Here is a 16,168-nt window from a genome sequence, read left to right on the forward strand (position 1 = left end):
ACCATTCCCTATCAGAATCGGTTTAGAATTTAAACTCAACACAACCAACGTGTAAACATTAGTCCTAAATAAGTTCCAACACTAAGTTTCAATTCCACAAGAATTACTCGTAACTTTTAACATACTTATTCCACAAGTAATTCGAATAAGTCACAACTTCAGATTTAAGACTTTTCCATATCAATCTCAAACACTACAGTCAGTTCTCTTACATAATTCATATTCATAATCCTACATTCTCCTACTTGAGTATGAACATGATAACCAACTTTCAAGATTTACAGAAGTGATCACCAAGAGTAAATCTTACAACAACTTATCATCACATACTCATATTCGAATACATTTCAAAGTATGGAATTCAAGGATCTAATATGCATAACACATAATTGATCCAACAATTACTACATATCTAATATGTACCTCATGTTTATGTGAACCAACACAATAGCAATGTCAAGAAAACTTCAGTCCCGCTTATGTTTGCCAAGTCTCAACGCAATAATGTCAAGATCCCAGTTAACATCCACACCAGAACATAATGTCAATAGAAAATATGCATCAGTAAAATCATAAGAATTGATTTTCTAGCAAACAAAACTATCATTAATAACAACTTGTCTTCTGGAACAATTAATCACGAGATTGGAAAAAACTGAACTCTAACAGAAAACCAAAATAAAACAACCAACTAAACCAAATAAACTTAAAATAAACCACCTAACTCAAAAGTCTGCAGCTTTAACCATTAATAAAAAATGATGAAGCATCAACATTAGCTTTTAAGTTCCAGAATGTCTTACTCCCACTTGTCTAAAGATTCTAACACTCTCATTTGTGTCACATGCTCTTTAAACACATTACTAGGCAATGCTTTTGTGAAAGGATATGCAATCATTGAACTTGTTGACAGATACTGAATTTCTATCACCCATTTCTTCACTATTTCTCTAACTTTGAGAAACTTTACATCCATCAATCTAGAAGCAAAAGTTCTTTTGTTATTTTTCGAGAAGAACATAACAGCATTGTCATCACAATACATTTTCACAGGATCTTTAACAGAATCAACAATCTTCATGTCAACAATCAAATTTATGAGCCAAACAACTTGTTTCATCCTTTCAAAACATGTCACAAACTCAGCTTCCATTGTCGAGGTTGATACAATAGTTTGCTTGGCACTTTTTCATGAAACATCTCTTCCATTTAATTTGAAAATATACCCACCAGTTGATTTTCTCTCATCCACATCTCCAGCAAGGTTTGAATCAGTGAATCCAACCAACTCCAATGAATCTTCTCTTCCATAAACTAACATAAAATATTTAGTTATTTGCAGATATCTCAACACATTCTTTGCTGCCACCCAGTGAGCTTCTCCATGATTTGATTGAAACCTTCCCAAAAGTCCGACAATGAATGCTAAATCAGGTATATTACAAATATTAGCATACATAAGACTTCCAACTAATGAAACATAGAGCTTCATCTTCTTTAGTTTAGTGTCATGCTCATTGGACTTCATCTTCATTAGTTTAGTCTCATGCTCATTCTTTGGACATTGGCTTCTCAAGAATTTATCACCCTTGTTCATTGGAACATTAGCTTTGTTGCAACTTTCCATATTGAATATATTGAGTACTCTCTCAATGTAACCTTAGATAAGCCAATGACCATTTTCTCTGTCTATCCCTGACAATCTCAATTCCCAACACATAATAAGCTTATCCCAAATCCTTCATCTTAAAATTTGTACTTAAAATATGTTTGCTTTCATTCAATAGTTGCTTATCTGAGCTTGCAAGTAAGATGTCATCAACATAAAGAACAAAGAATATAAACTTCAAACCTCTGGTCTTGAGATAAATACAATCATCAATTTTGTTCTTCATAAAGCCATGTGAAGTCACAACTTGATCAAATTTTAAAAACCATTGTCTAGAAGCCTGTTTAAGTCTATATATTGACTTGTTTAATTTGCAGACCATATGCTCCTCCCCCATTTTAATAAATCCAGGAGGTTAAGCCATAAAGATTTCCCCATCAAGTTCTCCATTCAAGAAAACAGTTTTGACATCCATTTGGTGCAACTCAAGATCAAAGTGCGTTGTTAATGCCATGATGACTCTAATTGAGTTTTTAGAAGACACTGGTGAGAAAATGTCATTATAATCGTCTAATTCCCTCTACGTAAAACCCTTTGCAACTAGTCTTGCTTTATATCTTTCAATTCTTCCTTCAGCATCCCTTTTGGTCTTAAACAACCACTTGCAACCAATTGTCTTGATTTCAGGAGGTGATGGTGTTAGATTCCAAACACAATTTTTGGACATGGAATCAAGCTTTTCCTTTATTGCCATCTACCATAAAATCATTTGAGGGCTCTTTATAGCTTGTTGATATGTGATATGATCATCAATGTCACCAAAATCGAACTGTCTATTGCAATTGTACATATAGTCTTCTGAGATAACTAGCTTTCTTACTTTGTTTGACTTTATCTAAAGTGGCTGATCAAGTAATGTAACAGAAGTACTTGTATCAGTTGATTGTTCTTTGATAATTGGACTTTGATAAGCTTGAGTGTCATTCAATTATCACATTTGTTGAAAACTTAGGTTCAACCATAACTTCATCAATCTCAATGTTTGGTGTATTCGATTTTGGGAGCATAGGTATGTGATTGTAGTATAAATATGAAGAATTTTTATCCAGATGCACTTCTTCAAACTCAAAATTTTCTTGGACTATATTTGAAACGTCTTCATCTTCCAGAAAAACAGCATTATGAGTTTCTTGTATTCTGGTGTGTGCTTGAGTGTAGTAGAACTTGAAGCTTTTTGATTTCTCATAATAACCAATGAAGAAATATGTTGTCCTAGAGTCTAATTTCTTCTCACTTGGATTATAAAAATCTTGCTTATGCATTGCAACCCTAAACATGAAAATAATTGAAGCTTGGTTGTCTTCCATTCCATAATTCAAAAGGTGTCTTAGGCACTGATTTAGATGACACTTTATTCAAAATATAATTTGTTTTCTTCAATGCCTCACCCCACAAAAAAACCTGGGAGTTTAGACATAGATATCATGCTTCTCACCATTCCCATTAGGGTCATATTTCTCCTTTATGCAACTCCATTCTATTGGGGTTTGTCAGGAGTAGTATATTATGCTACAATACCTTGGCTTTCAAGAAAGGAAGCAAACGGTCCATTTTATTGTTCAACTTCTACGTACCTGCCAAACTACTCTCATCCTCTATCTGATCTAACAATTTTAATCACATGGTCCAATTGTTTTTAACCTCCCTTTTAAAGACTAAAACATTCAAAGACTGAAGACTTCTCACTAATAAGAAAAATGTAACTGTATCTTGATTAGTCATCAATGAAATTCATAAAATAAGAATTCCCACATATGGTTTTGACAGGAAAAGGTCCATAAACATCTATGTGTATGATTTCCAATAGACCATGACTTTTTTTAGCATCTATTTTCCTAACATTTGTCAATTTTCCTTTCATACAATCAACACATTCAATTGCATTTTTGAAGTCAATTTCATGAATAAGGTTCATTTTGGATAATTGAAGCACCCTTTCTTTTGAAATATGTCCTAATTTTTATGCCAAAGCATGAATGTTTGATCTAAACCGTGCATTCTTTTGGTTGCAATGTTCAAAACATGTAAGTGATCAGTTTCTATAGTGTAATGTAATTTCCAAAGTTGATCATGCATAAAAGCTTTTCCCTGCAAAGAACCATTTTTATAAAACTTGATGCATTTGTCATCCCCCATGAAAACATAGCCATGTTTAACCAATTTTGATGCTGAAATTGGATTTCTCCTCATTGTAGGAACATACAATACATCATTTAATTGCATTATTAAACCTGTAGCTAGTTTAATTTTGACAATGCCAATAGCTTCAACAGTTCCCTCATAAACAAAAACATTAAAACAATTTGTTTTCTTTTGTTGCTCAAAACCATGCAATGATTTAGTCATATGCACAAATGAACCAGTATCAAACCATCATGAATCAACAGGAATATCAATAAGATTCAACTCATCACACACGTAGACATCAGTTTTTCCTTTAGCCCTCAACCAATTCTTGAATATTTCAGTCTTTTCTATAATGACCTTTGGTTTTGCAATGATGACATCTAATTTTTTTTCAATGTTTTTAGTTTTCACCTTAAAATTGTTAGACTTAGAGGAGTTGGTATTTTTAGCAGGTATAACAGACTTGTCAAAATGCTTAGGTTTAGAAGTGTTACCAGAAATAAAATCCTTCTTTCCCTTTACAGCTTGCACAAAATTGATGGATTCAACCTCTTTGATCTTTTCTTGCCTTTGACGATTCTCTTCTTGCACACACTGAGCAATTAGTTCATCAACTGTCCATAACTTATCCTGAGTATTGTAAGACACTTTTAGCTGACTAAACTTCTGTGGCAATGCTTGTAGTATCATGAACACTAACTGCTTTTCTCCAATGATAACATCCATGGAACTAACTTTTTCAGCTGCATCAGTCATCTTCATGATGTGATTTTTTCAGCTGCATCAGTCATCTTCATGATGTGATCTTGAATTGAGCCTTCATCCTCAAACTTGTGGGAAGTCAAGAGAGACATGCTCTGAGCAATCTCAGTCTTCTCTGATTCTTTGAACTTATTCTCCACAGCCTTGAGATAATCCTTTGCTAGATTGCATATCTTGATTTCACCACGCACTGTATCTGTCATGCCACTTTCAAGAATGGATAAAGCCACTTTATTAGCTCTAGTCCATCTCTTAAAATCAACCTTCTCAGCCTTTGTGCTCTTGTCGGTTCATGCTTCAGGTCTTGGAATGTCAAGAGCAATGTCATACTCATTTAGTGTCAAAAGCAATTCAATCTCTCTACGCAATTTCTTATAATTGCTCCCACCATTGAGAATTAACAATGTTGTTAGATTGATTGACTTTAGTGAAACTGTAGAAGACAACAATGAAATCAGAACTTTGAATCTATTAAAGATCCCTGATTTCTGTCTTTTTCACCGTAAATTAATGCTATTGAATCAACTTAATCATACATATAGTCTTTATTACTAAAGACATATATAGAATAAATAACTCAAGATTGACTTTGTCGATCAATTACCACTCATCTGTTCTGAAGCTGCAGAATTCTCATTAATACAAAAGCAAAATATGCATCGATAACACACATGCATCCAGAAGATCACAACTTTTATGTTAATTCTTATATATTTGGAAAGTTGTGATTCAATTGATTGAATCTTTGTTAGTATTAATCTTGATCTTGCATCTCCTTGTCATAGTTCTGCAAATGTCATTTAAACATTGGTTGCAGTTCTCTTTTGGTGTTTGTGTTCTATGTTGGTCGAAGTTCATTTGGTGGATTGCTTTCTCAAGTTAATTTTTATAGTAAACTAATGAGCAATTGTCGTCGAAAGAAAGAAATTCCCTGCGAAGAGATTATAATAGAAAAAATGACATAACCTATTTATTACATATGGAATGATTACATTGTTCAACCGCCAACAAGGAAAAGTAAAATGACTGACTCAAAACTCCTATCAATTTCTATTCTTCTTCTGATGCATTCAATACATTAATGCAACTCATTTTGACTACAATAAGATAAATAACGAGGGTTGACCCCCAACTAGCTTCGACTTCTCCTAATCCGATCAAGGTTTCATACTTTATGGATGATGGGGTACTTCGAAAGAAACTTGTTGCTGGTTCTCCCAATTTGTGCCAATGAGAACCACTTCAGTTTTCTCTTAAATTTTCTATTCTAAAATCGAACTGACGGCCGCTTAAGTACTACAGTCTAGTGGTATTCCTCTTCACTTGTAATTTGAGAGGTTCAAGGTTCGATTCTAGCCAAAGGCGCGAATTTTAACCATATTATTGCTAGCCCATTGTGAGGCTGAGCCCACCCTCTTCTTCTTAGTGTATAGATAATATCGTTTGTTCTAAATAAATAAAAATAAAATTAAACCGACGACATACCTTCGGTCCCATTCACTATTTTAAAGTAAATTTGGACCAAGTCGCCTCTTATGGTCTGCGTATCGAACATTATAATTTCTTATCAAAAATCTTTAATCGTAAATATTCGGTACACCAACTAAAGTAGCATCTATGTTGAAGTATTAATGTTAAAATTGTTGCACTAATTAGAGAATTGTTATTAGCACTCATTAAATTTCATTTTATATTCTTCAATGTATTTTTTATTTATATATATAGAAAGTTTGAAGTATAAAATAAAAATTTGTAGTGCCAATAATAATTTCCTAATATCACTGTAAAACACCAAAATAAATGCTTGGCTAATAGGAGGCCATGGATAGATGCTTTAGTTGGGAGGAGAGACTTAATCTCCTCCCAGCAGTGGTGAAGCTACGTGAGGGTGAGGAGTGGCGGCCGCCCCTCCCCTCGCCGGAAATCAAGCCTAGGAGCGGTGGTTCCACCCCTCCAGTCTCGTCGAAAGTGATGAAATTCCATCTGGCTTTCTGACCTTTTAACCCTACTCCATCGCAGCACAGGCTGATCGCGGGCTCTCTTTTTTTCCAAAAGAAGAAAAACCTAGGCCAAAGAAAGGAGGAACGAAGATATGCATTTTTCAGCTTCTGGAGACTAAAACTGAAGCTCTGGTTTGTTTCTAATGAAGAAGAAGAGAAAGGAAGAAGAGAGAGACTTTCTCTCTCTCCCATCCCACCCCACGTGATTTTTGAGAATTACAATTTTTTTTTTTTAAATATTGGCCAATCAAATTTCCCCACCTAACTGATTTATATTGGAATTTGTTTTATTTTTTAATTATTGTCCAATTAATTTGACCACTCTTCCAATATTTTTTAAGTCACTTATTTGACACTGTTATTTATCTTAAAATTCATTATAAATTTATACGAGCTTCAAAAAATAATTTGTAAAATATTACGAACTCGTAATTATTTGTTTTTTTTTCTCTTGCCATCAAATTCAACAAAGTAATAAAGAAAATTGTCAATATTTTTATATATTATATGTTTTATAATCAATGTTTTTTGAATATTATAAGCTATATAATAAATAGATAATTATTTATACGGTATATAATAAATTTATTCAAATTTTCCTAGGTCCTCGCCTAAGTGTAAAGTCATGTCCATCATCTTTTAAAACTTTGCTAATTATACAATTAAATAATAGAACAATACAACAAGAAACGGTGCTAAATCATCCTTCAAATAATATTGTTGTTCAAACCCTCCATCGACTATTTTGAGTAGTCCAAATCCTCTTTTGAATATGGCGGTTAGTGCAAATTCTCCTATGAATATTACGGGTAGTTCAAATAATCTTCTTGCAAATCCTAGACTTAGACCTCAAATGAATGTTCACATTTTTTTGGGATCCTAATTTTTTTAAATTTCGCCCCTCCCCCAAGAATTCCTAGCTTCGCCACTGCCTCCAAGTAACGTAGGAGCCATGTAGAAGAAGCTTGGTTGAAAATATCTTCAACTCTATATGTATGAGAGAGTAGAGAGAGAAAGAGTGCGAGCTAAGCAAGACCTTTTCACCAGAAAGTGTTGAGGTGGAAACAAGTGTGGACTCTTAATCAGAGCTGGCCTTCGAGTTCCAAGAAACACCAACCATATCATAAAATGATTAGAAACAAGTATAGACTTCATTGGAGTCGACCCCTGAGTTCTTTGTCAAAATTCTCAACAATCGGCACCGGCGACCAGAAGAGTCACCCGGCAATCTTCGTATAAACTCTACTTGGTATCTGTAGTTTCGGTGCGAGACAGTTCTCTTTATCTTTTTCCATTTGAAGTAGTCGTTTCCATAGAGTTCCTTTCACAATATTCTGCCTGAATTTACAGGAAATGGCTGAACTAGTAGGAGGAGGCATCGTGGGCACAATGTGCTCAGAGCTGTAAAAGCTTGTTGTCATTCTGATCAACAAGACTAAGAAGTTCAGTCCCCTCCTCGAAGCGATCGAATCAACGGTTCGCGCTTTGGAGTCACTGACCCACAGATAGAAGAACTAAACAAGAAGCTCAAATTCTCAAACCAGGAGACAGATAGGCTAAAGAAGACCTTGTCCGAAGGCGTAAAACTGTTGGCAAATGCTCCAACGATCCCAAGTGGTACAAGAAGGCTAAATATACAGACAAACTCACCGCTTTGGACGAGTCTCCCAGTCGAAAGAAAGAAATTCCAAGTAAAGAGATTATAGCAGCAAAAATGACATTACCTATTTAGTACATATGGAAAGATTACATTGTTCACCCGCCAACAGGGAAAAATAAAATGACGGACTCGAAACTCCTATCAATTTCTTTTCTTCTGTTGCATCCAATACATTATAAGGCAGTTCATTTTGACCACAATAAGATAAATAACGAGGGTCGATCCCCAACTAGCTTCGACTTCTCCTCATCCGATCAGGGGTTTTATTCTTTCTGGATCATGGGTACTTCGAAAGAATCTTGCTGCTGGTTCTCCCAATTTGTTATGGTAGTAAAATGAAGAAAATCAGGCGCCTAGATTAAAATCTCCAGTACTTAAAACCGCTCATACAAGAATCTCTGCATCAGCATAGGCAGCAGAAGAGAGAACATGGTTAATGAAATTGTATACTTCAAGCCGATACAATAAGTCAGTTTCTCTCTGAAGACCACAAACTGCCTTCACGCTAGCAATTTACGAACGGAGATCTACGCCTACCTACATATCTCAAGTGCTCCCATCACTTCTTCTTGAGCTCTGACCTCCTGAAAACAATTAGCAGATCTTGAGCTGCAATGAATAAATGAAGTGCTGGGAGCAGTTTCTTGAGAGCCTATGAAATGAAAATTAACAGCCACACCAACCAGCAGGTCTTGTATCTCTACACCGAACAGCTACATTTTCGAAAAAATCTTTGGTAGCATCTGCAGATTAATAACAAGAAATTTTGCACGTGAGACATGATGATGAATATGTGATTTCCCTCTAACTTTCTCGCCTTAATCTCAGTATTCTAATTCTAAATAAAATGTATACAACAAATGCAAGACCTAAGCTGACTGCGAACAATTATTAATTCCATCCCAACCATATGACATACCATGCTTCATTGTTAACGAAGGATCTATTTCGTCTACATATCCAATGACCTTTGCTGGTATTCCTGCCACCATGCTTGAGTACGAGAGAAAGAAATGTCACTTTCATATGATTGTAAATAGAGTAGATATTACACATTCAGACCAAAATTACTTTCTACCTGTGTGGAGGGACATCTTTCAGCACAAGGGAACCAGCAGCTATCATTGCTCCTCGACCTATTTTGATATTCCCAAGTACAGTTACACTGGCTCCAATTAGTGCACCGTCACCTACTTTTGGATGTCGATCACCAATTCCCTTCCCGGTTCCCCCCAAAGTCACACCCTGTTGATAAAAGCAGAATACATACTTCTTCATTATCAACTAGTACTTTTTCAGCACAACACAAATGAACCGATAAATTGAAACAGAAATGAATTATGAAATTGACATACGTGCATCAGTGATACTCTGTTTCCTACAACAGCAGTTTCGCCAATAACCACACCAGTACCATGATCCAACAATATTCCCTCTCCAATTTTTGCAGCTTTAGAAAAACCATCAAATAGAATGTTAGTTTTACATCATTGCCAGAGCTCCTTCACTCTCCTATTGACTCAAATTCCACAGAAAATAACCGTTTTTCAGCAAAGAAAACCACGTTTTCTACTTAAATCTATAATTACTCCGTGTTCTTGGCAAACTTAGTATCATGATGTCAACAGATTGCAGAGCAGAAATAAGTTTACCTGGGTGAATGTCCACTCCAAAGACCTAGAATAAAGTGGTTTTAAGATTAGAAGGAGAACGGAAAGCCACAAACCTAAACCGCTAGTAATACTAAACAAGGATACCAAAAAAGGAAAGTACCTCACTAACTCGGCTTTGTAACGCCAAGGCCAATACTTTTCGTCCTTGATTCCACAATGAATGAGCTACTCGATGTACTTGCAAAGAATGGTAGCCCTGCAAAAGTAGAAGAGGAAAAAGATGATCAGGAAATTAGAGTATATACTTGATTATAACATTGCTTTTCGTTTTCTTCAACCACATAACTAGTTAACAACAGGAAAAGAGCATAACACCTTAAGATACAATAGGGCCGAACAATACGACAAGCAGGCTGGATCACGGTCTTTAAATGCCTGAGGAAACAAATTTCCAATTTAACAGAGCCTCCATAAGTTATCAAAGCATATACAGAGTCAACCGTAATATTTTCAACACGAATTTGAGGTTACCTGCACATCTAAGCGAACGGATCGTTGAATATCTCTATCATGCAGCATCACATCATAAAATATATCCATCAGTTGAGTTGCCAAAAGCGTCGGGTTTTGCAGTCTGTTGGCGAGAACAAACCCCAACGCCTGCTCTAAGCAATCATGTGCCAAGATGCTCGCATACAAGAAGCTACTCAAAATTGGCTCCTTTTCCGCCTGCAGTGTTTAAAATCCAAAAAAAAAAATCACTAAAAACCCACCAAAAAAACTAAAAACGAAAACAAAAAAAGTTGATGGGATTTTCATCAATAACTTAAAGCTTCAATCTTTCCTGTTTGGGACTTCTTTTATAAAGCTAAAAGCGATTTCTACAAGAAGACCATCAAAAACGCTTTTGGGTGCGTTTGGAAGAAAAAGTTAGAAGTGCTTTGACTCATAGAAGCGCTTTCTAAAAAAGCCAACAACATATGCTCACTCAGAAAACGCACTCATTCAGAAAACACTTCTAGTGGCTTTTTAAGGAAGCACTTGAATTTCAATGCGTTTTCAACGAAAGCACTTATGAGCTTAAGCGCTTATAACAGGTGATTTCCTGCTTGCCACAGAAATGCTTTCTACAAAAGCACCTGACATATGCTCTACTTGCTTTTTCGGGAAGCACTTGAATTTCAACCATTTAACTGAAAAACAAAAAATTCTGGTGAAGAAATTGCATTGTAAAGAATTTGTAATACCTCCAACTTGGCCTCTTCCCGGACGGCATCCCAAATCGGGTCGCCCGAAACGGAAGCAAGTCCAACCGGGTCGGACTCGGGTTTCGGAATCCCCAATGCGTAGACCGGAAAAACCTTCTCTAACCTGTACGCGGTGGACTCGGACCGGAAAAACCCGGCCTGGTAGTCGTCGTCGTCGTCGTCGTCGCGGCGGTCGTCTTCCGGTAGAGAGAGGCCGTCGGAGAGCATTTTGGGGAGGGCGACCCAGCTCTCATCGCTCAGGCAAGCCATGAGAGAGAATGAAAGAAAGGAAGAGGGAGCTTTTAGGAAGCGATCGAATGCGAACCCCTCATGGAAAAACAGAGTAGAGAGAGAAAGTGAGGAGAGGGAGAGTAAATGTGGTGTTTTGTGTGTGTGGCGGAGTGTTGTGGCGTGGTGGGAAGTAGTGGGGATGAAACTGCTGCGTATCGATGTTTTTTTATAATCTTTTGGATTATTTTGGCGTGAAATTGTCGTGGATGGGAAGCGAAGGGAAGGGCGAAAGAAGAAGAAGAAGATAGAGACGCGGAGGGTGCCAGCGTTTTTGATGAATTTTGTGAATGGATGGCTCATATCACGTGTCCTGTGGGTTTTATAAAGCTCCTCTTGGTTCTTTTTTTGGCACGCTTTTGCTCCCGTTGCTGTTTTCTCTTGGACTAATACTAACGGGATTAAATTTATAGATATATATAAAATTTTGTAAATTAAATAACATGAAAGTTGATTATTTGATTATCACTTAAGCGTTGATAAATGTGTTCATTCGTATTTGTGATACATTATTTAATTTATAAATTTTATCTACAAATTTAGTCTCCCTAACATTACCTATGTCTTTTTGCTTTCTAACCAATTATATAAATTTTTGTAAAAGTTATATCTATGGAGTATTTAATAACTTATGAAATCATTTAGGTAGTGAATTGTATATATGGTGGCAATGAGTAAAAGTATTTCAAATTGTTTATTTATTTATACATTTGATTAACTGATTTTTGTTTAAATGAATATTTGAAAAGGTGATATTTATACAATGATTTATTCTGATCATAAGTACGAAGTACCGTGGATTGGTCACGAAGCTTATTTAGATATTATCTACACTAAGGGAAGAGAGAATGGACTTAGTCTCACAATGAGCTAGCAATAATGTAATTCAAATTCACATTTATCGAAAATCGAACCTAAGACCTCTTACTCATAAGTGCAGAAAAATACCACTAAACTATAAGACTAAACGACTCTTTATACTTAATTTTGAATCCTCCATAAGTAAAAGTAATTTAAAGTGTACACTGTCTTTGTAAAATAAATAAAAATCAACCTACAGAGAGACACGTTGATTCATATGTATTACTCTTTATAAAAAATTTCGTTAGGTGTTTTAAAGTGACAATAGTTTATGGCATTTTGAAAGTTTCAATGGTTAGTTCTTTGTTTAATATTGATCTTTTTAAACAATAATATTTTTTTAAGAGTAAGATTAAGAAGACTAAATTTATAAATAAAATTTTGCAAATTACATGACATGAAAGTTGATGATTGGATTATGACTTAAGCATTGATAAACATGCTCATTCTTATTGATGATACATCATTTAGTTTGTAATTTTTGTCTATAGATTTAGTCTTCCTAATATTACTTTTTTTTAACCATATGTATAAGCGATATTTTATTTTAATTAAAATGAACTGCTGTAAGATTTAAACTTAGTACAGTGAGAAAATATTTATTCTAGACAGTGTGACCACACTCCATATAATCCTTTATATGTACTCGTTTAAGCAAATGATGTCATTTTTATGCGTGAGCGTACCATTATAAATTAAGTTGATGCATCTTTCATTGCGTTTGAAATGATTCATGCATAGGAGGATTAGATTTTCCTAATAAACTAATTACCAAGATAATTGAGAAACTATACAATTCATGTACATTCATATAGGCAATCTTTAATGATTATATTTCATCATTTACTCATCTAACTCTTGAGTAAGTACATAGACCAAGATTTGATTAACCACTCAATTATATCATGATTAATTAAATGACACAATTGTCAATTTAGTTAACAAAGACGGCTATCGTACATTATTTGGGGAAAGGGGAACGACAAAAGGAATTGTACATCGATATCACTTTGATAATGTTATTTCCATATGCTGGATTTCTAAAATAGAGTCACTCTAATTTGACAAATAGTATTTCAACCCAAAATCATGATGCATTTTGTTGATAAAGTCACTCTAATTTGACAAATAGTACTGCAACCCAAATTCACGATGCATTTTGTTCAAGTTGCGTTTAAATTCCGAATCTCAATGAAAATTGTCCACATCTTGTATTTCAACCCGAATTCACGATGCATTTTGTTGATAAAGTCACTCTAATTTGACAAATAGTATTTCAACGCAAATTCACGATGCATTTTGTTCAAGTTCCGCCTAAAACTCCAAATCTCAGAGATAATTCTCCACAGCCCATCTTTATGTATTAATGGTCAAAAGTTCCTGCTGACAATTAATAGGTTACAATTCAAAGACAAAGTAGTGATTTGACATCTCCAATTGCAAACATTTTTCAGGTTTTTTTAATCACAAGAGTAGCATACTCACCTTTCCCCGTTCCACATAGATGATTTGTGCAATTTGGAACTGACAATTAATTTAGGGTAAATTATACTGTACAATCTCAAGTTTGAGGTCTATTATAACCTCATACAACATTTTTAAAATATTTTACTTTCATACCTCAAGTACTATTTTATTTCAATATAATATATCCGTTACATTTTTCATCCATTGATCCGTTAGGAGCTGACGTGGCTGCCAAATTTATACATTAAAAATATTATAATAATTTATCCTATAAAAAATAAAAGATAAAAAATAAACCGAAAACCCATTTCCCCATTCCTCGACCACCTCCCTCTCATCCACTTTCTCCACCTCCCTCCTATCCAAACCCCCCCCCCCCCGACGCAATTATCTGCAGATATGCATATACTGGGCAAGTACCAGGAGAAATGGCCAATCACAATGAAACCAAAGTTCGTGCGTTTCCTGACCCACCAATCCTTCTTCGATCCAGTGAAGTTGCGGCACTGACTTAGGTGGTGGAGAAGTTCGCCAAGGATGAACCCTCCTCAAATGGGTCGCTGGTCTCTGAACTGATGGCCACGTAGAATAATCTGGAGGAAGGAGAGGTGGCTGAGGTTGGGCATGCTGCGTTGGTCTCTTCAGCTCCCTCCGTGTTTCAATTTCCAACCCCATCCACCATGATTTGTGTTTATGAAAAAAATTTGCTTGCTGGTTTTTTTGAAATTGAGAGCAGATGAGTGGAGAGAGAGAAATTGAATGATCAAAGAATGAGAGAGAAAGAGAAAGTGGAAGGGGAAGAGGAAGGGATCGGTTGGGGGAGGTGAAGAGAGTGGAGGAGAGGGGTGGGGGTTGCGGGGGAGGTGAGGGTGGGGTGGGGGTTGCGGGGGAGGTGGGTGTGGGGTGGGTTTTGGATGGGAGGGGAGCTGAAGAGAGTGGAGGAGAGGGAGGTGATCGGGGAGAATGGATTTTCAGTTTTTTTTTTTAATAGGATAGATTATTATAATATTTTTAATGTATAAAAAATTATTTTTTTGCCACATGGCAGAAATTTGGCAGTCACGTGACACAAATATGACAGCCACGTCAGCTCCTAACGGATCAATGAATTAAAAATGTAACGGATATATTATATTGAAATAAAATAGTACTTGATGTATGAAAGTGAAATATTGTGAAGATATTGTATGAGGTTGTAATAGACTTCAAACCTGAGGTGATACAGTGTAATTTGCCTATTAATTTATAAATTCAAATAAGATGTAAAATGACTAGTTTGGTGGTGATAAGACTTTCTCGTGTCACCAATTTACTATGTAAGAATTGTATATTGCACAAATATAATACATTTTTTTAGCACTCAAAACATTTATTAGATGTAATGTCGCATTAAATAAAAGGAACTTTAACGAAAAGTTGCCGGTACGTTTACTTTAACGAAAAATCACATTTTTACACTAAAAAGTTAATCATGGTACTATTCACTTTACCCTTTATTTTGTCATTATCGTTAAAATTCAAAGTTTTCAAGCCATTTTCATTAGTTTTCCTTTAAATAAATCTTGGTTGCATATGAAATTCTCTTGGCTTTTTAGTCAAAATAATTCATGAGATAGACACAACTCTTTACTTTAGTCTCTAACATTGAAAATCGATAGAAGTGGTTCATGAGCTTGTCCATAGTAAACCATGTTAGTTATTCCGTAAAAAAATCTGTCAATATCCTCATTAACTGAAGAGGTTAGTTTGATAAAAAAAAAAAAAAAGTGGTCATGAGATCGTCAACATGACAATTTAACAAGAATATTGACAGATTTTTCACATAAAGACCAAAATGATTACTGTGGACAAACTGATGGATCATTTCTATTGATTTTCAATATAAAAATTTAGAGTGAAAAGTTATGTCAATTTTGAAGACCATTTTGACTATAAACCCCATACTCTTTGGTGAAACTTTATCGATCTGTTATTATTACAAGGGAATGAATAGGGACATGGACATCCTTCAATTGTATATGGCCATGTACACGGCCAGAGACATTCCCGTCTACTGTTCTCTTTTGTGCTTCCCATCATTGATCTGAATCGAGATATTTTATTGTAAATATACATGTAGCTGATGCGCATCCGAATCACACACAGAAACTTGTCGGCATGTGTGCCATACTAATAATATATTTGTAGCTCAAATAATTAAGAGGATTAGCTTTCGATGCTAACCTCCATTCATATAGAATTATACCGAGTCTACTAACGGTATTTTAAGAGATATCAGCCTCACTTATATTCCAAAAGTTCACCGACACTAAAGAAGCGATCAGTAAAAATGTTGTTCAAATTACATTCAATACGAATCTCGGCAAAAGTGGCGCCTTTTCCCGCGCCGATCCTCTGCCACTGCTTTCCCTCCTCGTGGGCCTCTGCACACTGTCCACCCGCCGGCTCCGGGCCCACCATTCATACAGCCCCGG

At 35.4% G+C, this 16,168-nt stretch overlaps 2 protein-coding genes across 5 annotated transcripts; both read right to left on the minus strand.

Annotated features, from left to right (window-relative positions):
• Positions 1-1,189: 1,189 nt before the first annotated feature.
• On the minus strand, positions 1,190-1,627 carry LOC139191746 (secreted RxLR effector protein 161-like). The gene has a single exon (XM_070812752.1). The coding sequence runs from the start codon at positions 1,625-1,627 to the stop codon at positions 1,190-1,192; it is 438 nt and encodes a 145-aa protein (XP_070668853.1).
• A 6,631-nt stretch (positions 1,628-8,258) lies between these two features.
• Positions 8,259-11,668, minus strand: LOC103401004 (serine acetyltransferase 2-like). Of its 4 annotated transcripts, none has more exons than XM_008339706.4 (11): positions 11,079-11,668; positions 10,363-10,560; positions 10,207-10,266; positions 9,992-10,087; positions 9,871-9,895; positions 9,574-9,668; positions 9,297-9,463; positions 9,138-9,211; positions 8,902-8,961; positions 8,760-8,802; positions 8,259-8,616 (listed from the first exon to the last, which is right to left on the minus strand). In XM_008339706.4, the coding sequence occupies exons 1-10, from the start codon at positions 11,346-11,348 to the stop codon at positions 8,765-8,767; spliced, it is 1,083 nt and encodes a 360-aa protein (XP_008337928.3). In that variant the 5' UTR covers positions 11,349-11,668; the 3' UTR covers positions 8,259-8,616; positions 8,760-8,764. The 4 variants fall into 4 exon arrangements, with proteins under 4 accessions (XP_008337928.3, XP_008337926.3, XP_008337929.3 ...); XM_008339704.4 differs by having other exon boundaries at positions 8,756-8,802; positions 11,079-11,667; XM_008339707.4 differs by lacking the exon at positions 8,760-8,802.
• Between the last annotated feature and the right edge of the window lie 4,500 nt (positions 11,669-16,168).

Source organism: Malus domestica, chromosome 15 (genome assembly GCF_042453785.1).
Source record: "Malus domestica chromosome 15, GDT2T_hap1".
In the NCBI taxonomy this organism is placed as follows: domain Eukaryota; kingdom Viridiplantae; phylum Streptophyta; class Magnoliopsida; order Rosales; family Rosaceae; genus Malus; species Malus domestica.

What these genes read in the sequence shown, in the direction of transcription:
- LOC139191746 (XM_070812752.1), bottom strand. Translation starts at nt 1,627, where the DNA reads ATGGAAAGTTGCAACAAAGCTAATGTTCCAATGAACAAGGGTGATAAA.
- LOC103401004 (XM_008339706.4), bottom strand. Translation starts at nt 11,348, where the DNA reads ATGGCTTGCCTGAGCGATGAGAGCTGGGTCGCCCTCCCCAAAATGCTC. An exon ending in GGGAAGAGGCCAAGTTGGAG is followed by an intron (nt 10,561 to 11,078) that starts GTATTACAAATT and finishes TAAACACTGCAG; the next exon opens with GCGGAAAAGGAGCCAATTTT. An exon ending in TAGAGATACAAGACCTGCTG is followed by an intron (nt 8,803 to 8,901) that starts GTTGGTGTGGCT and finishes AATTGTTTTCAG; the next exon opens with GAGGTCAGAGCTCAAGAAGA.